The sequence below is a fragment of the Gopherus flavomarginatus genome, chromosome 1, assembly GCF_025201925.1.
Source record: "Gopherus flavomarginatus isolate rGopFla2 chromosome 1, rGopFla2.mat.asm, whole genome shotgun sequence".
Taxonomy (NCBI): domain Eukaryota; kingdom Metazoa; phylum Chordata; order Testudines; family Testudinidae; genus Gopherus; species Gopherus flavomarginatus.
This window is the reverse complement of record NC_066617.1, coordinates 252,941,398-252,966,585: the sequence shown is the minus strand read 5'-3', so window position 1 is coordinate 252,966,585 and position 25,188 is coordinate 252,941,398. Positions and strand designations below refer to the sequence as shown.

The 25,188-nt window shown below is 40.2% G+C and overlaps 1 protein-coding gene across 1 annotated transcript in view; it reads right to left on the bottom strand.

Annotated features, from left to right (window-relative positions):
* TMEM182 (transmembrane protein 182) overlaps nucleotides 1-24,779 on the bottom strand; it is a 30,391-nt gene extending 5,612 nt beyond the window's left edge. The window contains exons 1-4 of the mRNA XM_050922760.1: nucleotides 24,412-24,779; nucleotides 23,906-24,005; nucleotides 23,322-23,420; nucleotides 10,017-10,154 (exon numbers count right to left, since the gene is read on the bottom strand). Of these exons, the coding sequence (XP_050778717.1) occupies nucleotides 10,017-10,154; nucleotides 23,322-23,420; nucleotides 23,906-24,005; nucleotides 24,412-24,552 (478 nt within the window). The 5' untranslated portion in view covers nucleotides 24,553-24,779. The remainder of the gene's footprint in view (nucleotides 1-10,016; nucleotides 10,155-23,321; nucleotides 23,421-23,905; nucleotides 24,006-24,411) is intronic.
* Nucleotides 24,780-25,188: the final 409 nt, after the last annotated feature.

Genomic DNA, 25,188 nt, shown 5'->3' with positions numbered 1-25,188 from the left:
CCCCACCGTGTGTTATACTGAAAGTCTTTTGTCTTTACTCACAGACAGGGCGATCCTCTGTCTATTGTAATGTGTCTTTTTTTACCTCTAAGTGTTTTTGATTACTTGCAGTTAACTCTGATGGTTTTCCGTTGACAGTCCTGGGGTGGAGCAAGGCTAGACAACTGAGCTTTGCATTACGTCACCAGCTAACCAGGCAGAAGCGACAACTCCCCTCTGCACTGCGACATTATCCCTTGGTGACTGAATTTTACTCAAAGTCCACAAAGCATACTTTCACTATAGTTACATTATTCCTTACGTATTACCCATACATGCATCTCACAATGGTGATGAGTTTCGATAAGTTATGAGCTTTCTGTGGATACCTTATGTTATCTCTTCTGGATAAATAACCTGGAAGAGATGTGTTTGGTGTAGTGAGTTTGTTAAGTCAGAAACAAGATTTGTTTGCAAAGAACAGGGGACCTTTACCAAGGGGCCTACACGTCATATCAACACCATATCTACAGATCATTTTAAGTCCCTCAAAAGAGGGTGCAATGGGAATTCAGTGGCACATGGGCCTTGTGCTGGCTCTCTCCACAGGGATGTATTTCACACAGAGTAAATAATAAGATAAAGAGGTGACATAGGTGCTTTTATTGTAATAACAGCTAAAAATAACTAGTCCTTATAGACCTCTAGCACTTTCAATCTCCAGTGCACCGTGCAGCTATGTACTAGATAATGTGGTTAGAGCTTCTGGCATTAAAAATGACTGATTCCTAAAACCTGATATCTTACTATCATCACCCTTCATACTGACAGCAATAGTGAGCAACCCTTATGAATTCTTAAGTAAGGGCCCAACCTTGAATAGCTGCAGAGATGGGAGCAAAAACTGCAAAAGGAGAGTAAAGCAACATAGACTAAGCCAGATATCATCATGTGATTTCACAGCAGGGCATTGAGACTTATGTATGCCAAATTGTAATGTAGGGAAACTTGCTTAAGAAAATGTAACCTAAGCAGAGAGAAAAATACTTCTGGAAAAGTGAGATGGAAATGAAAGGGACCATATATAAATTTGTTAACTGAGGCACTAAGACCATTTTTATTGTTTCTAAGTGCCTCCACCAGGTAATAAGGACTACTAAGTTTTCTATCTTTTAGTTCAGTGTTTCCCAAACTTGGGACGCAAAGCCGCGATCAGCCAGATCTGCCCACAAAGCAGGTAAACAAACCGGCCCGGCCCGCCAGTGGCTTTCCCTACACAAGCGGCGTCCCAAGTTTGGGAAACTTCGTGTTTATTGATGAATTAAAGTCAGGCAAAAATTGGACAACTCAGAACTTAAATCCTTGTGCATTCTATCACAAAAGAAAACATAAAAAATAGGTTGGGAAGCAGAATTTAGTACGAGGTAAAACTCCATTTTTTTGTCCATTTCATTCTGATTTCAAGATATTTGAGAAAAACACCCTACTAATAGCAATGTCAGGAACTGAGCAGCAAATCATCAGCATACAGTGTTTGCTTTATTTCTAAATCATCTGCTTGGAAATGTCTGATATTAGGGTTGAAGGCTTCCTTTTAGTAAACCATCCCTATTGAGTAAACCACACATGTGTGCTAAACTTTAAGCACGTTTAAATTTCATTGTCTTTAATGGGACTTTCCTCCTATACTTAACACATAGTGATATTGATTCAAAGAGAAGCTGTTTGCTTACTGAATGGGAACTAGAGCCCTAAACATTTATCTAGTAGTAAGGTACTGACTCTTAAATAAGAATTTCCCAGTTTCATTTGAGACAATTTAATGTGCGGTTGCAACACATCTTTTTAGCAAAACAGAAAGGTGTGAAAGAGTCAAGAGCTAAATATTCCAAAATTAGCACCAAACAGAAAGTAAAAACAATAATCCTGTGGACTGACATAGTTAGGCATTACCTTATGTACAACATGTAAGAGCATTTTTCTGAAACATGCAATATCAGAATTATTAACAGAATCACATAAACAGCACTCAGCACTTATATAGTGCTTAAAGATCTTCAGATAAAAAGCACTATATAAGCATGAATTAATATAATTATCTCCATTTTACAGAAAGATAAATGAGGCAGAGAGATTAATCTGATTTTCAGAGGTTCTGAGCATACATCCATTACTCTTGACAACTCAACTCCTCTAAAAACCAGGTCATAAGTGATTTGCTCAAAGTCTCATAGGAAATCAGTGGCAGAACCAATAATAAAACTCAGGTACTTCTTCTGACTTCTAGTCCTGCAACCTGTGCAAAAGACCATGGTGCCTTCTGGCATATTCAAGCTGTCAACTTGTTGTATCAATTATAACTGGTTGGTGAAGCACATATCACAGTGCAATGGTGTGTATTCACCACATTGGCCCTGAGAGAGCTGAATTAGGGCAGGTGGGTCCAATCAGCCAATTAGGCTGCAAAGGGGGAGATTTAGGTTCTGTGTGGGACACTAGTTAGAAGGAAGCTAATCTGTGAGGGAATAGACAGAGATTCTATATAGCCAGAAGGCTAGCAACAATGTGGGGAACAGTAGGGAGGAAGCCTGCGGTCCCCTCGCTCGCATCCCCCTTGCCGCTCCCTGAGGTAAGGGGAAAGGAAGAGAAGAAGCAGCATGGTAGGAAGGAGTCCATGGGTAAGAGCAGTAAAGCTGATGTAGATACAGATCTTAACTGTTCACTACAGGATCCTGGACTGGAACCCATAGTAGAGGGTGGGCCTGGGTTCCTCTACCAACCACTGCTGACTGGAAAAGCTAAGGGCAGTGGATATGAATACTGCTGAAGAGACACAGTGTGAGGACTGCCTGACTAGGGTGACCAGATGTCCTGATTTTATAGGGACAGTCCTGATGTTGGGTTTTTTTTCTTATATAGGCTCCAATTACCCCCCACCTCAATCCCGATTTTTCACATTTGCTGTCTGCTCACCCTATGCCTCACACTGCCTATGGAGACAGACCTTGAATGAACACCATGGAAAGGGAAAACTGCTGCGTGACCTGGCTGGAGGGCCAACATACAGAAAGAAAGCAGCAGCTCCTGGGATGAGAGGGGCTGCACAGAGAGAAAGAGAGAGAGAGAGAGAGATGGAGTGCAATCACAGGAAGGCGTGTCTGCTTGGTGGAGCTAATCTCCAGAACAGCCAGGAGGATGCGCCTTCCAGCAGTAAGTAGAGCTCCCTATCACACACACAGGTAGGTGTCAATACTACAAGCAAGGATTTTAACTAAATGGGAATCATAGAGATCCGAGACTATTCAAAAGCTTACCAAGCAACAGTGATTTTTTTATTTTATTCTGTGTTTATCTGTTTAAGGGTTTTTAAACTGGCAACTATTACCATAATATGTAAGTACTTCATTTTATATACAGGCGATATAATAATTTTTTAAGGAAGTTTCTCTACAAGGTAATAAGAAAAACACAACTAGTTTTGGTGTTTGAAGCTTTGAGACAACAAGCTAAATCAGCATAATGCTGTATATTCCCCGATATGTACAAGCTTTGGGCCTCACTTTCAAGCTATTTCACTAGTGTAAATCACGAGAAATAACAAAGTCAGTGTAAACCTTATATGACTGAGATCAAAAGTATGTGCTTCATTTGCAATGAGTATTTATTTAGATAAAGTTTACATCACTTGTGGAAGGTTGCAGGAAAAAATTTACTGTTAAATAATTTGCTGTGGTTGCTCCATCTTATTTTTATAGTCATAAACTAGCTCATCTCTCTCCTTCTAAATATTAGTCATGCCAATAAAAATCTAGCAAGCATGCATTCCAAGTGTAATTAGAATCTCAGTTCATTACAAAGCAGAATGTAGCAAAACGAATATCTTTATTGGGGAAATCTTATGCTGACAATCTGTCATGAACTTTCTTGGTCAAGCTTCCAGCCAAAATGACTGAGATTAAAAAAAAACAAAAAACCTCACAATTTTATGAAACAGATATTTTTAGCAACATTTCAGACTGTGGTATATTTCTACATTTTTGAGCTTCTAGACCTTTTGCAAATGGTGTGGGTGTCCATTTGCCCTTGCAAAGCATAGAATAAAACAGCAGTTGGATGAATCAGGAATGATGGGCGAAATTATTTCTAGAACATGAAATATGTCTGAGAGAGATTAGGATAAATAAATACTCTTCTCCCCCTCCCACTCCCCGCTTTTCTTTCCATTTTGCATTTAATTTTTTTAAGAACACACGTTTGATACACAGCACTGTGCAGTGTGATAAGACATGGACTTCTCTGAGGTCACTCTTTTCTGTTGTTAGCATTTGTTCTTTTGAATTTCTTTCAAACAAATACTTTTGCATATTGCAGAAGAAAAAGAATACAAAACCTTTAGAAATGTCTATGAATTCAAGAGGCAGTTTCTTGGCCTTTAATACTCATTCTTCCCTCATAGAAATGCCTTTCACTTGTCAGTGTAGAGTGGCTGTTTATAGCACAAATCTTTCACGACATAGACGTGAAGACAACAGGTGCTAGACAGAATGATGTGAGCCTTTTGCTTGTGCCTAGGAGATTAGAACTCCTCTAATTTGCAGGCAACTTTTTATAATCCCTTTTTGTCCTCAGGTTTACTTCAGACTTCCCTCATACTCTAGCCACTGTCATGATCACTCCTGGGACCTTAATAGGAGATAGTGAGATCTGAGATATGCGCACCAGATCTCACATAGAATAATAATGGTGTTGGCATGTTACATCTGAGGGTAGATTTTAGCCGTAATTGGGCAGCTAAAAAGAAGCCATCATTCTCTTCACATATTCTATCTCTATCTGTAAAAAAATGAAATAATCCTCAATACATTCCTGATCTTAAGTGCCCATAAGGGCCTGATCCTGCAATGTGCTGTGCGTTTCACAGGGGATAGTGAATCCCATCAAGACTCTAAATTCATCCCAGAAGATGCACAATACCTTGCAGGATTAGGCAAATGGTAATCATAGGCTTTACTGCTGTCAGTGAGTATGTTCTGGAATGCACCCATTCCCCTTCTGTAATATATTCACACCAGAGACAGCCATAATTCTACTTACTGCCTGCACTATGAAAGCCACTGTTGTTGCATGCACTGGAGGAGGAGCTCTGGCTGCAAGGCCAGCATTCTCAATACACCTCCTCAAGCATCCAGCAGGCATTATTCCTTACACAGGCATACTGCCTCCATCCACATTGCTCTCATACACACTTACACTTGTTCTCCACTGGTTCTAGCAGCCATATTTTGGTTCAAAATGTACTAGTCCAGATAATGTCACAAGTCATTCTCTTTGGTATCACTCCTGGTAAATCAGAGTCGGATTTTGTCCAATTTCTCAGCTTTTCTTCATTATTATTGATATTTCAGTAGTGCCTAGACTAGGGCCCTAGTGACCTAGGTACTGTACAAACCAGTAATGAGAGGTAGTGCCTTTCCGGACACTTTTACAATTAAAATAGACAAAAGGTGGGAGAAGAAATGGAGAGATGTGAAGTGACTTGTCCGAGGTCACTCACCAGACCAGTGTCAGTCAAGGATACAACTCAAGTGTATTCAGTGCCCTATCCACTAGTTTATACTGCTTTCCTACTGCCTCATCACAAATGCAAATATTCTGCTATCTCACAAGTCCAGATTAATGTCTTCTGAATAAGAGCTCTGAGAGAGAGAAAGAAAAAAGGACTTCCAAGGATTGTTAGCCTGTAAAAGAATAAAGTTGTACAAGAGAGACAAGGTGGGTGAGGTGATACCTTTTATTGGATAGTAAAAGACATTACCTCCTCCACCTTGATTCTCTAATATCACAGGACTGACATGGCAACAACACCACAGCATAAAGATTTATAAAGCATTTAAAGCTAGGAACGATACCCTATGATTTCCTATAAATTCTTAACTTTTAAAAAAGAAATGAAGAAGTGGGAGCTAGAGGAACAAATGCAAATGTTTGGGGGGTTTTAAATAATCAGTAATAATAATAATATAAAATACTTAGTACTTATGCAGGGCTTTCCCATATCAGTTGTGCACTTGTACACCGGGCGACTATATATTGTGTAATATGTGAGTTAAGAGTAAAAGTTTCAATTTCAGCTCCGAGTGTTTTTGCTTTTGTAATATTTACATTATACCATCAAAGAGGAGCAGATGAAGTGTAGTGGGGGTAGGAGGTAATACCCTTGCAACTTAATAACCTGCCAATATAGTGTTATTGTTGAGAAAGTTTTACTTTGATGGAAAATGGCAACTAGTTCCAATGAGCTATGGGAGTCAATAAGTGAGGGAATAGCATAACACTGCTTATTCTTTTATGTAAAATGTAAGCACCAGTACAAAAGGAAGCAGGAATATAGGAGAGTATATTTAGGGCAAATTCAGAGATAAGTTTAGAGGGACTCTAAGTTGGTTAAAACTTATGCCTTTTTTCGGCACCCTTCATGTATTTTCATAGCAGCTTAGAGTCTCTGGGGGGCCACTAAACCCCAATTCCATCTGCACACATCTCTCAGACTCAGGCTTGGAACTAGGATCCTGTGGGGGTGGAAGGTCTGAGCCCATATCAAGCCAGGAGTCAGGGTTCAAGTCCTATTGCTGTGCAGTATAAATGGAGTCCTGCTTGACTCAGATGCTGGGAGTCCACCAAAACTATCTTATAATACCATGGGCCAACTTCCTTTGTCCTCTCTATCCCAACAATCTCCAATCAACTCAAGTTAAAACAGCATTAACCCTTCCATTGTCTTCTGACCACTGAGCTGCAAACACCATCAGAGAGCCTTCTGTGTTTGCAATGGAGAGTGAGCAGAACAAGCCTCTTGCAAAGCGTGTTGTTTCATGGTCATGGGAGCACAGCCAGATTTTGGTGACTCTCTGGTCTGTGGATAGCGCAACTGTGGCCTTTAGTAAAAGTACCAGGAATGATCATGCATACCAGCAGATAGTGAAGTAGCTGGCAACTTTGCACATTTACCAGACTGATAACCAGTGCAGGGAGTGGATTAAGCAGCTCAAAAGTGAGTACTGGAAGACCAGTGATCAGAACAAAACCTCAGGCAACTCACCAAAAACCTGCTCATTTTATGAGAAGTTTGACCAGGTGCTGGGCACTGCACCCAGCACAGAGCCAATCATGATCCATGATGACCTGATCAGCCAGAATGGTACCCTGCTGGCCCCAGAATTCAGCCTGGGGGCTAATGAGAGACAGCAGCAGGCACCGACTGAGGACCAGGAAGTCATTCCGTTGCTGAAACTGGTCCCAGAGCAGGCTTTGGAACAGGATCAGCAGCAAATTCTGGGTCCACACTTGGAGGAGCTGTTTGATACTCCCACAAGGAACCTCCTGCTGATGAGTCTGCAGCAGACATGGAAGGGACAGAAGCCACCCCTGATCCCAGTAAGTTCCTGGCTCCAATTTAATGTTAATTGCTACACTAATGGGAGATATTTCTACTCTAAGAACCAATGCAAAAGTTATGAGAAACATGCTGCTAGCCAGGGCATCTGCTAATGGCTAGTGCCTTGTTGTCCTCCTTTTCCCCCGCCCCCACCACATGGAGTTCAAAGGGGTGCCTGGGAAATGCAAACAGTAAAGTACACCTTTAAAGTGTATTTTTTACTGGAAAGACACAGATTTTTGCAAGGGCCATTCCTGTTTCTTAAAAGTAATAACATCATATTGCCATGCATTTAAGCTTGCTGCTCTAATCCTCAACGCTCTTTGAAGCTGCCTGGAAACAGTAAACTGTGTGCATGTGTTTGGGGAAATGTTTTCCATTTCCAGAACTAGTCCATTTCAATTAGACATGGTCCATACCAACCATAAGTGACAAAATCCTGTGTCCCAAATATAACTGCGGTTTGAATTTTTATCCAGAAATGTGCTGGCTGTGGGCTGGAGGAAGGCTGTGGAGTTCTGCGTGTTTGCATGCAGCCATAACAGGATAAGCCAGGTGGAAAGCCAATGCAGTGTCCTGTTGATTCCTTCATGAATTCTGACCCAATCCTGGGAGCTGATAGCTGCAAACTTTTCCTGAAGCAGGAACTCCAGATAGGTAGGCACCCTCTGGACAAGGGTGTATTTTCCACGGCCACCTCACACTGACATTCTTTTATGCCCATTATCTTGGGGTAAATCACTTGCCTGATTGCCTCAGAAACCTCTGCCCCCACTTTACCCACAGTCGACTTTCCAACACCAAACTGGTTGGCAATGAACCTACAGCTGGCCAGCTTCTAGATGGCTGTAGCAACCCGCTTCTGGACAGGCAAGGGAGGCCTCATGCATGTATCTTTATGCTGGAGGCTTGGGACAAGCTGCTCTCAAAGCTCCAGAAATGTAGCTTTCTTCATGCAAAAGTTCTGGACCCACTGCTAGTCATCCCAGGTCTGCATGACAATGTGCTCCCACCAGTCTGTGCTTGTAACCCTGTGCCAGAAGCACTGGTCTAAGCAGCGGGCATCAGTGGCTATACTGAGGGTACTGAGCAGCATCTGCCCGTGCTAGTCTGCCATGCCATACTCTTCCTCCTCTGCCTTCTCCACTTCCTCCTCCATCCTAAGTTCTATTGGGTGCCTTTGGTGGGTCAGAAAAGGCTGCCAAAATGTCCACCAGCACCTCTCCCTGTTTCCTGACACAAGAGTGAAAGCCCAAACAAGAGAACTTTTTGAAGGGGGGTCTCCATATTGCTTGACAGGCTGCATTGGCAGGCTGTTCAAACTTCCTGTAATGTGAAGGGTGGGCAGTAAAGATTTCCCACAGTGAACCACATTCAAAGGACCTTAGTAGCCATATTTCAGGACATTAGGGAGTCTGGGATATTGTTGGTTTGACTCAAGTCTGCATAGTGTAGTGTGGATGCCAGAGCCCCAAGTCCAAGCCCCAGTTAGAAAAGTCTTAACATAGGGTTAAGAATGAGTGTAGACACTCAAGGCCCAGATTCTCTAACACAGGTCATCTGATTCAAGTCCCAACTAACCCTGGGCTTACATTGCAGTGTACGCTTTCACCTGCAATTTGCCCAATAGTTTTGAAATTTCTGAATGCACATCAGTCCCTAGTTTAATAGGCCTAAATGGCCTTTGCCTCAGCATGTTTGAATATATGTTGTTAGTGTTTATTTTAATGTATATTATGCATCTGGACACTATTGCTTTAGAAAATTTCCTTCTGTACTCTGATGTGCAAGAACCAAAGGAAACACACAAAAACTTCTCCAGTTTTGTATTGTTCCGCTCAATTTAACTGGACTGTTACTATTCCTATACAAGTCATATTTTGCTCTTCATCATATTTCCTGAATAATAATTAGCATTTTCAATAAAGAAAATGTAAAAAAAGGAAAATATGCTAAGTGTGTAACAAATGAAATCTAAACCAACACATGAACTTTAACTAGGGGACATATTTAGGACACCTGAGAGTCAGAAGAGTCTTTAAGGTTACAATTTCACAAGGAGATGGGTACTCAGCAATAAGCCATCCTTTGTTGATAATTTTTTTAGAGATACTATTTATTCAAGTTTCACTTTACAAACAATACTAAGAATCCCATGCACTCCAATCTCAATCAAAATCTTTCTGATATAATGCTCATATGAATGTACTGTGTCTTGCAACTTCAATAAAGTCCATTATGATCATTTTTCTTGCAAAAATATCACCTTAAATCAAGCACTCGGAAATCATGTTACCACAGGCACCGCTAGTAAATATGATTTCATTTTGTTTGTGAAAATTAGTCTAAAACTGAAATGTAATTGTGTGATTTAACATAAATCTTGGGGGTCTTTATCTTAATCAAAATGTAACTTTTGTACAGATTTATGCCCAAGAAACATTGGAAATAGCATCTCCAAGTGAGGCCCTTGACATACCCAGAGCACTGAAGTATAGGATTTTTTTTTACTATGGGGGCTAATCAGGTAAATATTTAAAAGCAGGAAAAACAGCCCCACTGTGTTGACAACTACCATTGACTGAGTGTACATGACACCCACCTGCAGTGATGAAAATGCCTCCTCCTGCTTTGTACAGAATATGGCTGGCAAAGGGAGCTGCACAGATGATGAAGAAGCTGGCCACCAGAACAGTGATCACCCCTAGGAGCATGAGCACAGTCCAGATACCACGATAAACTGGAAACCAGAAAAGAAGGAAAGAACACAAACATCCTTAGAACTCAAATACAGTTTTGTAGTAAAGATTTTTTTCTCTTTTCATTTTTTCTTATTATCAAACCAAACAGTCATTCCAGGACTGCTTCCATTGAGTATATATTTTACCATATGGACTGAATTAGTTTTGAACCCTAGATTTTATTTGGTGATCATGAAATAGATAATAGAGGGATATGAAACCCTGGAGCTCTGTATTTACACAGTGTAGGTATGTATGCTTAATAGGTTCATTTACTGACCAAATTTAAGTAATTTAAAAAATAGTGCACCAAAATGATAGCCAGGAAACGTTTGGATCACTGCTCAACTTGACTGGATAGAATTGTTTTACCAAAGTTGAAGGGAGATGAAAAATAGTAAGTAACATATTGATATTCTTAGTGCTGGGCCAATATCACCACTAGCAATCTAAGATCCTGTCCTGAATAGTTTTTAAGAAAACCTAACGCAGCAAAAATGGAAAGAAAAACGTAAATGATGTTTCTGAAGAACAACTAAGTGCTTTTAATCAGACCCATTCTGTCAGTAAAGCTCTTTGTACTTTATTAAATTCAAAATGTAAAGTTTCACAAAACCCTGTTAGTCAAGGACAAGCCACGCTGAATTAATGGATGGAGCTGGTGATAAATGGGCTAAGAGTTTTGTAATACACTGGCCAAAAAAATGTTTCTAACAATAATTTTTAACTGGTTAATTGCACATCTCTTAAGCTAAGTCATCATTTGACAAAGGCTAATATAGCAAAATTAATTCCTCTTGTAAATTTAAGAAGGGGTGCACTAATGCAACGATTAGCCAAATTAGGAGTTGTTACAATCTCTAACTCTGGATCTGAAAACTGCAGAGTTCTGGAAATTCAGTCAGTAAAAATATTTCTACCTGGCTAAGGAAAAGCATGCAAACCCGATAGCATCTAAGAAAAAGGGGTACTACTGTTGTTGGCATGACACAACTAAGCAGCTTTTACATTTGGATTTGTAAACTGAAATTTTCAATTTTACAGCTCTTCAGAAGCAGCCACTCTGCAGTCACTCAGATTTTGTCTAGACTAGGATTTTAAGGTACACTGTACAATGTTAGTTAACACCATCTAAGTAATGTGTTCTAAAAGTCTACAGGCTTTAACTTGACCAACTTAGCTTGTGTTGAAGAATACACTGCCTTTTAGAATGTGTTAGTTATAATATGTTAACTAATGCCTTCTTGTTAACTGAGCTTTAAATATTAATCAGTCAAAGCTTCAGAGAGGTAATCATATGCCTCTAGCATCCATGGGCCAGCTCAGGGGTAGGAAGGACTGACCTTCCATCATCTGTCCTAGAGTGGCTATCAGAGCAGTTAACTCTATTTTTAGGTTCACATCCAGTGCAAAGGGTTCTTCCTTCACAGATGAACACTGACAAAGATACCTCCTGGGAACTAGGGCCAAAGTTCAGTAAAGCATTTAAGCACATATTTAAAGGTAAACACATACTTACATGACTTACTTAATGGACAGTGAAACAGGGGTGAAGGAATAAATCTCTCAAGGCCTTCAGTCTTGGGCCTTTGAAGAAGTGTCCTATTGTGATATTCACATGGGTAGTTCAGGAAGTTTCATCACAATCTGCAGGCCCATTGGACATTACTTCCCCATTTAAAACCTAAGCTGCTAAACTAGTCTATAATCACCCAACTTTTTTGTGTTGATGGCTCAGGAGACTTGAAAGTCACATATAGAAAAGGACATATTGGCAAAAACAGACCTGGCAAAAGCTTTCCTCTGTATCTTTATGGTTGGTCAGAAAAGTCACATGGAATTGTTTCTATTTTTTGAGCGGACAAGAACACAAGCACCTTCAGCATAAAAATTTTGGTATGTAATCGGAATATTTACTTTCTGGAACTACTCATACAGACAGCTTTGAAATTTGCTTTCCGTGAAAATTCTACTAGCAGACCTTGATTTACTCAAATGTTCATGGAAAATGAACACAAAGGGGGTACAAATGTAACTAATTCAGATTCATTAAAACCTTCACATGAATAAAGAAAGCTTTCCCAGTTCTAATAATATAACTATCTTATTAGTTATAAACAAAATCCTGCTAACATCTACATGTGGCAGGTGGTTCATATGTATATATACATTTGTATGTATGGCTCCAGGTTTTTTGTTTAAAATACTTACCTATGACTCCTGTAAAAACAGTGGCCAACTGCTATGATGATCCCAATCTCTGTTCTTGCAGCCAACCACACATTATTTGCCAATTTTGCACACTAGAAAGTGAAGCAAAGTGGACAAGCAAGAGTATATAACTCTGCAAAACCAAAAACTGGGATTTTTCAAATCCACTATTTATTTGCCAAAAATTATCCTAACCATTGTCTCCTAAAAGGGAAAAAGGAGAAGTCATGGTAAAAGACATGGAGGGAAGCACTACCAGTAATGAAATGCTCAGTTGTCAATGACATTTGTAGTACTAGACTGGGAGAACTCTAAAATGGTGTGCCTCCTTCCTGAAGAGCAGCATCCAGAAGGTGGTAACATGCAACTTCTCTCCTGGTACCAGAGCTCTCAACTGTGGCATTTTATAGGATTCAGACCACTCTCCTAGCCTATTCAGTATTTACAAGTGGCATGGGGACAAACTGTGAGTCTCTATAGACTGAAATGCCAACAATTTTTAGATGATACTCAACGGTTTATCTTTCATAACATCCATGAAGCGCTCTGTCATTCAGCTATCCTAATGTCCAGCCAAGATCAGCATATGGCTGTGAAAGAGTTGGCTGAAGCTAAACTCAAGCAAGAATGAATTTATTCTGGTAGTCAAAGGGAAAGACTTTACAGTGCTTGTCACTATGTGATGTCTCCACTAGTCAAGGAAATTTGCCCCAGACTTTAAGGTAGTCAGAAGTCTAGGAGTCCTTCTGTACTGTCCACTGAAACTGGCCTCCCACATAGCATTAGCCACAAAAAAATGTCTCCATTCATCTATCACTAGCTAGGAAACAACATGCCAACTTGGCCAGGTGTCCATGAACTCCTTCATTACTTCCAGACTGGAATATTGCAATTCCATATATGGTGGCTTGAAACCATCATCCTTTGAAAAGGCTGTAACAGGTCAAAATGGAGCAGCTTGCCATGTCAGCAACAGTACCCCAGTACTTCTCCACTCTGCTGGGTTCCTATTGAACAATGAGTCAACTTTAGGATCCCAGTATCCATTTTCCAGGTCCTTAAGCACTTAGACCCAGGATAACTAAAGGACTCCCTCATTCTCCAAGATCTCACCAACTCCGTTTCTTAATAACTCTGGAGCTGTCTAAGGGCTTGTGTGTGCAGGACACAGGTCATTCTTGGTGGTGGACCACTGACTTTAGAATACATTCCAATGGGAACTATGAATGACCAAGAACCTCACTACCTTCAGATCCAAATGCATATCCCACTTCTTTGACCTTGCTTTCCGACACAGTAACACTTAATCTATTGGCATCTCAGGAATAAATACACCAAATCCCACCTAACTCACTCCCTTTGGGGGCAGAATAGGGAGTATCTTTATCTGATTATGTAACACACATTTCTGTCATTATTTTAAACTCTGGAAGATGTTTAGAAACCAAAGTGACGAGGCCTGTCTAAGAACCAAGACTTAAATGTTTCAAAACCTGATTTACATGTAACAATGCCATTTTATTTTAGACTGATTGTGTATATAGTGAGTACTATGCATTAATGCATTCTTAGCCATCAACATGGGCTCCCACAAGTGCCCAAAATGAAAGTACAAAATATTCCCAAACTGCACACGAGTGATATGTAAAAACTTGCCAACAACCTGGGAAAACTAAGGGTCAAATTATGCAGTCTTTACTCACACTGAATAATACCTTACTCCACAAGTCAAACCACTGCTACTCATAAGTTTACAATACAGCCCATAGAAAGGGACAGTATGTTGTTGTGGTGCCTGAAGTAGCCTGGGATGGGGAGATTATAATTCCCCAAATCACTCTCTCTCTGTCTCCCTGCTGCTTTGGAGAGTGAGTAAACTGCAACAGGTCTATAAATGTTGCAGCATGCACTCCTCTACGTGCCAGTGTGCTGCCGGGCACGTTGCAGGGAAGGGAACAGAGTCAAAGCTTTCTCCATGCCCTGCCTCTCTACATCTATGTAAGGAGGGACATAGTCGTTCTGAGGAGACTGCTTGCAAGAAGCAATGGTATTGTGCACTTGTGCAAGGTATTAAAAGGGAGCCTTACACTCCTTCTGCTCCCTTGAGAGAGTGCTTAGGATAGGCTACGTTCTGGCTCAGAGTAAGGTATTACTCAACGGTAGCCAGGGTGGAAGAATCAGATCCTAAGTAAATTAATTTCCCAGATGTACTGAGTTAGTTAACTTCAGTACTGTACTTGTAGTATTTAAGGCATTTCCTACTGTCAAAGTAAGAACGTGCAAGGGAATACTGCACATTCTGAGGTAACCCTATCAACAGTATTTATCTTAGATACCACTGCTTTATGGTGCAATAATTTAAAACTGAACAGTTCCATAAATCAGCTCAGCAAACTTTCCCTTCATCTCAACACACAACTTCCCTTGGGAGTGTCAGGCAAGCCTGAAATATAATAGTGCTTGGAACAAAACAAGAGAATAGGCTGTCTGCTCTGCTCCATTCAGAATAGAGCACAGGAACATTAACATTTTCATGTGTTACCGATTTTCCAAATTGCTTGGCATGTAATTTTGTCTTTTTATTTATTTTTCCTGAAGAAGAACATCTTCAGTCACAAGTGAAGCACTCAGGTTGATTCTCTGGTTCCCTTATTAGCCTTCTTTATTTACAAAACCCTGACCATCATCCTTCCAACTGAGGATTAAGGGGATTCCCTTCTGAGCATCTCTTCATCATTTATTAATTAGCTGAAGTGGCTGGTCTTCAGCAGTGAACTGAATGTTGAGAAATGGTTCCCATGGTAGTTGGGAGAAATAGCTCCCTACCCCTGCTAGCAAAGGAATTTATGATCTGGTGTTTTAATGTATTATGTACCTGTGCTATAGACAGAGAAGAAAATTAGTGGTATGTTTGATCTAGAAAGACTTAAAGGGTGCCTAATGTAACTACAGCAGTACAACAGTGTCAATGATGTAGAGAAACATGACAGAACATGATCATATTGGTTTCATTAAGCAGTACTCTCACATGTTTTAAAGCTTACATCAAGGGATGTGAGAGGATTTTCCAAAGAAAGAGGGCATCCAAAGTATCACTGGTGACAAATATATTGTGAAATGTTATGTAGCTGAGAATCAGGACTTATATAGTCCACAGTACACACAGCATGTGCAAGGGTGATACATACCCCAGAAACTATAAAATAAGATATTCAGGCATAGGCTAGCTGAGGACACAACTGTAAGGAGAGTGTGCACAGATCTCTAGCTAGAGATGTTAATACCAAATTCATGAAACCATACCAATTAATGTATTTTTCTTTCCGCAACACCTACAACTCTAGCTGCAAATGCCTTAAAATTTGGTCCATTCAGAGAACATACCAAATACATTTCTATGGAAAGCAACAATTTAAAGCAAAAAATACATTTATTAAAATAATGTAAAGCCAAAAGCCTTTTTGACGTGTGTGAGTACAGGTGTATGTAATCATGATAAAGGAATGCTAACTGATTTGGATAAGAATTGACCTGAACATTAACCCACAAACTCCAACCCTGAACTAAAACTTTTTTTCTTTACCTTCTTGTGTTCTGCCAGGGACAGAAGTATCAAGATGTCCCCCCCAAAAAATATAAAATAAAATAAAAGCTAGAGGTAGAGGGCCTGATACAGCAGTGTAAATCAGGAGTGGCTCCTCTGAAGTCAAATCAATGTAAGGGAGATTAGTTGGGCCCATCCTATGAGTATTGGGCCCATCCTATCTGAGACCCAGCTGGAAACACCATAAATCTTGCCAGACAGTTTTTTCCCATAAGATTTCCATTATCAGCAATTACCCCTGAGTAATAATTACTTCTTTAAAAAAACACCAAAAAACTCACTAAATCTTAACAGTAAAACACACACAATTTTCATGCTGCTGATACATTTCTCTGTTAAATGTTTCTCCCTGGAAATGTATAGCTGGAAGGTTTCCTTTATTAACGTATTACACTGCAAGCTATTGGGCTCAAATATGTGCCTGTACTATCAATTCTTGCTCTGGAGACAGAAACCCTAGAGGTAACATATGAAATTATTATTTTCAAATGCCATGGCTAATATTTCACAGACTAACCAACTAGAAACATATGCTAGCTCTATTAGGTTGGTCTCAAAACAGCAACATACCTGCCAAAAATTTGATTCAGTCATTAAAACATAATAGTTGAAAAAACTGAAATTCTCCTCATCCTTATGGACATTCTGCATCCATATAATTATGTATTATATGTTAAGTGTTGACAGTGTGTGCTCAGTACTGTACAAAACACAAAATATAAATGGTCAGATGGGATCAGGAAAAAAACTACAGGTCAGATTATTCAGCTGGTATAAATCAGTGTAAATTCATGAAATTCAGTGGCTTTCTGAGTTGGCTTCAAAGGAGCTATGCCGATTTACAAGAGTTGAGGAATGGCTCTTTATTTGCAAATCAATTTGAAAACATCAATTTTAAAATCAAATTAATGTCTTGACTAGGGACCAAAACTTGCAATCCTCATTCTTGGGAATAGTCCCAAGGAGGCCAATGCGATTACATGTGCAAATCAGGACTATTTGCATTGCAAGACCTGCACAATCAGTTCCAGATTTAAAAGAATAATAATAATAATATTTCTTTAATTCAAAAAACACATTGTAGCAAAAGTTATTCGACAACATAGTAGATACTACTTGAACGTTGGTGTTAAGTGATCTAGTACAAGTAATGAGATACAATACATTAATAATGACATCAATACATTACTATTTTAATACCATATCCCTACTTTTTCAAAGTAGTGTGCAGTGTTATCTGTGCAGTTCCCACTAATATCATGGGAATTATGTGGCTACAGATGGGTGTGCATGTTTCTGATTAATGTATTTTGATGATTTATTCATTTATTTATGCACAGAATAATTTTGGTTTTCTTTCATTGTTCGTTTGTAACTTTTATTATTTTATGAAATTCAGTGTAAGTGGAGCCAATTGCAGCACAGCTAGAGTCTGTAGGTGTTTGCCTATTATCTGCACGCTGTCATTGTAAACTGTCATTCTATCACCAAGAGACATATGGTGTTTACAAAAGTGAACATGTAAAATAACACAAAATAATAGTGACTGTATAAAGTGTAACAAGTTACAGTTTTGAAGCTGTGACTCTAACTGGTAAAAGCTGATCATGTGTGGGGGGGCAACAATGCAAGAAAACCAGGAACACTACAAAGTCTATTTAATTCTCCGAAAAAGCCAGGATTCTGGGTGGCTTGTGTCACCACCTCTCTACCGGAGTTGCCCACTGAGGGCATTGCAGCCTGAGTTTCAGCAGTAGAATGAATTGGGCTCTGTGCCTGATGTTTTGTAAACTTGTATTTTAAATGTATCTAGCAGTGTTTAAAGACAGCCACAAACTCTAAGGCCTCCATCCGCATGTGCAATTTTGATCACTGTCATCTGAGCATACAAGCATTGCAGCTTGAAAACCGAGCATGCAAAGGAATAAGCAAACAAATGGAGGGTGGATTGAGGCCCATTTGAACTGTTGCCCCTAAATGCTTTGGGCCAAATTTTCATTGAAGTTATCAGAGTTAACCCATCAGGGAATTTGGCCTTGTGTGTGCTACTTAAATCTAGGTTTAGGAACTCCTTGGCCTTGGGAGACTGTTTTCTTTCCTCTGCCTGAGCTGCTTTAGCTGGGCAAACTACAAATGATTTTCACAAATAACTGATCTCAGTGTGGGACCAGAAAAGCATGAATATTAGTGTTTCTGCTATAGCCTGCAGCTAGCGCCGAATTGTTCTGATATGATGCAAAGCCCATTAAGGTCAAATAGCATATACAGGGCCAAATACTTTGCCTTTATTCGGTTTGAAAAATAAATAGTTTAGAGAAAAACTTAGGCACCTGTGAAAATTGCATACATATACTTTTTCACACGTTTTAGCTTTAAAACTTCAGTTGTTGTTTTTATTCAGATTCATAGATTTTAAGGCCAGAAGGGACCACTGAAATAATCTATTCTGACCTCCTACATAACACAGGCCATAGAACTTCACCCAGTAATTCCTGCATCAATCCCATAACTTTTGTTTGAGCTTAGGGCATCTCTTTTGCAATACGCATGTTACAAAAAGGGTGGCTAGAATTTTTTTCAGAAGGAAAAGTGGTTCTATTTTTTATCCCGCACAGTTTCACAGTTAAAATATGGCTTGCAGGATTCATTAAAAAAAAACAGGTCACCTTCAGGAAGAGACAAACTGTGGAAGATTTTACCTCCAAGGGTGAATGTTTGAGAAAGTTATAAGCATGTGAAAATGGGGGCTATAATACAATTTGTTTTGCAACATTGAGGTTGAGGTTAAGGTAAGCTGGGACCATCAACAAACAGTAGAAGAACAGATAAAGGGAAGCAGTAATATCAATATTTTAACAGTTTCCTTGTATTGTATGGTTAGTTGAGATACAATATTGGACACTGCCAAATGCATACAAAAAGTAATAGGTGAAATCCTGGATTGACTGAAATCAACAGGAGTTTTGCTATTCACTTCGTCAGAGCTAAGATTTCACCCAGAGTATGTTAAGAATAAAAGGATACACTTCTAGTATTTCTTAATTTAACAAATGCTGATCCTGCAAGTTGTCAAAAGCTTGTTCTACTAAAATACTGTGGATAGGACAGTGCTAGACTAAAAATGGGTAAATTTCTGTACTAGCAAAAATGATGATAATGTAAAAAGGCATTAAATAGCAAAGGGAGTTATTATGATCATGATAAAATATTCTTGAATGTAAATATCTGCTCTAATAAAAAATTAGACTCAGATGCTGAAAATGAACTTGTGTGGCATGAACTGGATGCAGAAACAATCTCTTTCTTACCAGAATTTTAATGAACTCCAAAGCCATCCAACTGTTTCTATTTGTATAGTAGGGATGGCTCTGAATATAGAGTTCCTGGGACATCACCTATAGTACAATTTTCTGTTTTTAATCTCCTAATATGAAATATTGCTAGGTAAATTATATTTGAGCAATGGATCTATTGGCAAATATTAACTAAAATTAATAAGAAATGTTGATGATGTTCCTTCCTCCCATTCTTATTCTTTGTTTGTCCACTTCTGTGTAATCACATAATGTAATTTGGGGATTCCTTATGAATTTATGAATGATTGGATGGATGTAAACTCCTCCTAGATTATTAGGAGAGGAAGGTTCCACAATATGTCACTGGAAAGACAAATTTCTCTGGTGTGCTGCAAAGTCATGGGTTGGACCTATGACCTTGATTGGCCACATTTGACCTTCTCCTGGACTACTAGTTAATATTTTTAAAAGGTCAACAGAACTGTTGACAGTACAAGTTATTTTCTTATGTAAGCAGTATATGCAACAAGAATCAAATCCTGAAAACACTTACTAATAGGGATAGAGCAGGTTCAAGGACATACAGCAGTCATGTATCTATACATTATGAGACTGAAAGACATCCAGCATATATCATTTGAAAAATAATTTCCCCTAGATTCCATAAAATCTATGATTTGACCTTTGACAGCAACGTCACAACAATTGACCCAATTTGTTTTAAATGGCACTTGTACAAACTCAGTTTTCCAATCATAGTGCAGAAAATTATGTCCTTTCTACAGTATGTTAGAGTTACTCTAGTAGAATATCCCGATGTTATTATTTCATATATCTCACTTTAGGAGAGTATATGTTTTGAAATCTTACACTGTACACATGACAAACATATCAGTAAGACTCTGATGGGGTGTCCACCTCACACAAGGTTAAAAAGGGCCAATTAACCTGGTAGGCTACATCTGGAGGAGAGCCAAGGACTGATAAAGTCTAACTGAAGATGAAGTCCATCTGGGCAGGGGCAGGTTGGGGGTAGTATAAAGCTAGGAAGTGGTGAGCAGGAGGAAGCTGCAGAGAGGGACTCTGCAGTCACTCCCTAGACAGAAAGGCAGTTGGCTAGGGAGGAGTTCTAGGAGGAGAGTAAGCGCTGGGATCCTGCACTGAACTAGAGTCTGACAAGAAGCCAAGAGAAGTGGCTACTGGGATCAGAGAAAGCTCAGGCTGGCAAATCCTGAGGGGACCAGGAGATAGAGAAGTGAGGTGGGAAGGCACACAGGGAAACGACAATAGGGTCTGAGGCTGAGCAGACCATGGTTGCTAGGCATAGTGTCCCTGGGCTGGAACCTGAAGACAGAGGGCAGACCTAGGTTCCCCTAGCAGTCACTGGGAAAGTGGCACTGGACCTGGACTTTGACCGGAAGACTGTCTGACACTGCAGAAGGGGAGGACTAAATAGCGACTGGCCAGAGAATGGAGGCACAAAGAGGAACACTCGAAGTCCGAGAGATAGAGAGAGGGGCCATGGTGTGAGGAACCAAAGGAAGGGGTTTCCAGACCAGGCAAGAGTCAGTCCCCAGATCCAGCCATGAGGAGATGCCCCCAGCAGTGAATTGTACTCTGTTATAAATCTGGTGAAGCATATGGGCGTGGCAGTCACCTCCAATAGAAGGGTAGGGTGAGACGCCATACTAGAAAGAGACACTGTAGCAGCAGTGTGCAGAGACCTTTTCTGCAGAAGGCAGATACACTCTCCCAAGTTGGACCCTTGAGTTTCTGTTTCTGGTTAAGGGAGACAAAAAAACAACCAAAGGGGATCCAGGTACTACTTACACAGGTCCTGGAGAACCAATATAGTCAGTGGGAAGTACAGTTATACCCGCAGAACTATTTGGCAATGCTGGCAGAACAGCAGCAATATTTATTTAAGATCCTCCGAGAAGAAATTTTCAGAAGCTGCAGAAGGGAACAGAAAAGAGATCTCAGGGCCAGGAGGCCAGAGGCCTGGCAAGAGAATGTTATGCCTGTGGGCGGGGGGGGGGGGGGGGCACTTAAAAAAAGGGAATCCCCTTACCTAGTTCATGACAAGAGGGCTTGTCCTGAAGTGAGGTACGCAGGACAGACTAAAAGTCCCACCTGTTGCGAGAGCAGGAAGCAGAGGTACCTGTTTTTTCCTGTGGGGAATTGGGACATGTGAGGAGGCATAATCCTCACAAGAAGGTAAAACATAGCCAGGTAAAGGACAAGGTTTCAAGAAAGGAAGAGACAGTTGCCCTCAATAGGGGTGTAGTAGCAGTAGTAGAGAAAGCCAACAGGTCTGTAATGATGAAAAGTGGGAAGGAACTGGAAAGAAGAAATGGTCCCATGAAGATAAAACTGAATGATAGTGGGACAAATACAGAGATTAATCAATATACAATGGGGAACTCAGACCCTGAGGGAAAGGGTGCTGAGGGAGAGCAGACCCAGGGCAGGAGTTACAAGAGAAGTTGGTAGCTTAGAGCAAGCCATGGAAGTGGCTTCACAAGCCTTACGGTGTTAGCAGAAGTACCAGAACATCACGGAAGAGAAGAATAAACTGCTTCTTATGGTGGGTGACCCAGAGATGGAGCAAGATGACTTGCAGGTCCAACTTCAGCAACTCCAGGATAGAAGGTACTCAGACCCTCCCCCACAAGTTGGTATATGTCCACCATCCCACACAAGGTATGAGCTGGTTAAATATGGCCAATTGACCTTATAGGCTGCACCTGGAGGAGAACCAGGAACAAAATTTAATTGAAGATGAAGCCCAGCTGGACAGGAGCAGGCTGGGGCTTAAATAAAGCCAGGAAGCTGAGAGCAGGAGGGAGCTACAGGGAGAAGCTCTACAGCCACTCCAGAGAGACAAGGAGGTGTATGGGGAGAGTAAACTCTAGACTATAGAATGGCAAGAAGCCGAGAGGGGTGGGGTTGCCACTGCAAATAGAAGCTCGCATTGGTAAATCCTGAGTGGGGCAGAAGACAAAAAAGTGAGGTAGGAAGGTGCCCAGGGAAATAGCAACAGGGTCTGAAATTGAGCAAATGGTGGTTGCTAGGCATCAGGTCCCTGAAATGGAATCTGGAGATGGTGGGGAGCCAGGGTTCCCCTACCAGCCAGTGGACCTGGACTTGGACCAGAAGACTGTCTGACATGGCACATGGACAGCTTGTCCAGTGGGACGCTAATACCCTGGAAGTGGAGGACTAAATAGTGATCTGGCTGGAAAGTCGAGTCACGGAGATGGAGCACTCCAAATCCCAGGGGGGTGGGGGACATGGTGTAGGAACCAATGGAAGGGAGTGCCAGACCAAGCAAGAGCTGATCTCTAGACCTAGCCACAAGGAGGCATCCCAGCAGTGATCAAACCCCATTACAACCCCAATGCAAAGACACAGGAACAAAAAACATCGTTCTGGAGGGAACCTCTAACTCAACCAATCAGAGAAAAGCACAAATAATTGCAGTAGAATAATTCATCACATGGACAACCTAGTTCTATGAGAATGACTTTTAATTTAGAGGAGTTTAAGATAAATCTGCTCTTTGAAGACACCAAATGGTTCTTTTATATTCTTATACTATATTCAATTTTAAAATTTTTGGCGGAAGATTTTTTTTTATTGGGAAAACAGAAAAATACATACTTAAAAGGGAAATTTTACATTTGCAAACTATGCCCCCTATCCAGCAAAGGCCTTAAGCCCATGCTTAGCTTTAAGGTTGTGAATAGTCCCATTGACTTCTATGGGACTATTCACATGGTTAATGTTAAGGATGTGCTTAAGTCTTTGCTGAATAGTAACCTAAATATTATAGCTTCCAGAAATGAGCAGTCCAGTCCTGGTGAAATGAAATGATAGAATTTTTACTTATATTTTTAATTTCAAACACAGTTTAAAATCATATGGACTATGGAATTCCAAAGCTCCATTAATTAAACTGCATGAAATGATAAAGCTACTTCATAATGAAGTATCCAAATTGTTCTCCTGAAACTATAGGCACTGTATACATTTGAAGCCAAGAAAGTACTTACTGATTGCAGAGTCATAGGAGGTTGAGTTGTGTTCATCTCGAATAAAAGGAAATGGAGAAAGATAGGCATGTGTGCAATTCTTAGACGGCGATTGGTTGGCTAGGGAGAAAAAAACCTAAACATTAATGTCTAGTATTTATATGATCATGAGTTGTATTTGTGCTGAGTAGAACACTTTTAAACACATTCTCTAAAGTGGCAGACTGAATTCTATGGGTCCAGCCTCCAAGTTCATATTCAGGCAAAAGCTCCATTAACCTCAGTGAGGGTTTTGCCTGAGTAAGAGATACCAGCACTGTTAGCTCCATGCCATCTGGGGATTCCTCGACCCAGGGAGAATGCCCAGTTAGGGAAGCTGTAAGGGTGATTTGCACTGCCAGAGCAGTAAAAGCAATCATTCTGGGGGCCAGAATCGTGCGTGTGTGTGTGACAGAGAGAGAGAGACAGAGAGAGAGACTCCTTATTTATGAGATAATAGCATATATAGATATAGATATAGATATTGCACCAGATGACCAACAAAAAGAATTTCAGCCTTTGCATCAACATGATAAAGGTAATGTAAAAATATAAACTACACTTACTGTACCAAAATTTCCAAATATTGTTAGTGTCCTCTTCTACTACATCAACAAACCAGCACCTCCAGAAGAAACCTTCATGGTGGAAAGTGACCTTCTCCTCCTGGGCAAAACAAACACAATCTTTGTAGCCTGCATGCATGAGCAGAGTCAAGGCATTTTTCAGGTAGCTAACAGAATCAAATCCCATCAAATATAGGTTTATAGTTGAAAATAATAAGAAAACGCATCTTACTTGAATGCAGATTATTTAAAGAAAACCTGTACAATGATAACTCCTTTGTCAAAAGCTCAGATCGCATCTAGTGATTCTGAGCACAATGGGCCTGATTAAAGCCAAATTAAGTAAATAAAAATCCACTAACTGCAGTAGGCTTTGGATCAGGCCCATAAACACCAGAGTCAGACTTAGTGCCCATACAGTATGTTCTTTCTACGTGAAGAAGAAATTAACACATCTGTGAAACTAATGCCAGCTATTATTCTGAAGAAAAAATATACATACTAACCGTGGTATTGTTTGGACCTTCTGAACATCTTCCAACTTCTGTAGCAAGAAGCCAGTAATCTGTCCCAAAGGCCACCAAAAAGAGCAAAACTCCCAGTGCCCCGAAGAAGCCTCCAAAAAATATCCCCACACTCAATTTCATTGTTGATTTGATTCCAAATGAATCTGAATTTTTTTTATTATTATTTTAAAAATCAACCCTCTCAAAGTAAAAAATTAGGCAAGTGGACAATAGGTGCAGGTTGCGGTATACAGCCTGTGTTTGAAGAAATTTCTCTTTCTTTGCCTTTCTGTTTTTCCCTGTGCCTGGTGGGTTGATTTTGTGTTCCCTGACTTGTGTTCCACAAGGCTGACTTCAGCCTGACAGATGGAAAAGCCCTTCTATTTTAGGACATTGATGGAAGAGCTGTACTCTGTTTCTCTATCTGGCTGTGGCCAGTCAAAAATAGCTGACCTTCCCCTAACTATCCAGAGAGACAGGGAGTGACTTGAAATATTATTGCAGTTGGTGCATCAACAACAGTGGAAGGGAGATGAAGTTGCAGTGCCCTCATCATTCCGCCTGGGCTGGATTACAGCACATAGTTACAGGCACTTCCAACGTGTAAATTTGGCAGTGAACATTTCTTCTGCCATTAGCAGGAAAGAGAACACACATAAAATCCCAACTTGAATGAAAACTTTTGTTGTAAATTCAGTTTGCTTTAAAAGGGAATATTTTACGATTAGCTTCAGTTAATTATGCTGGATTAAGTCTTCAATTGCTTTATTTATTTAT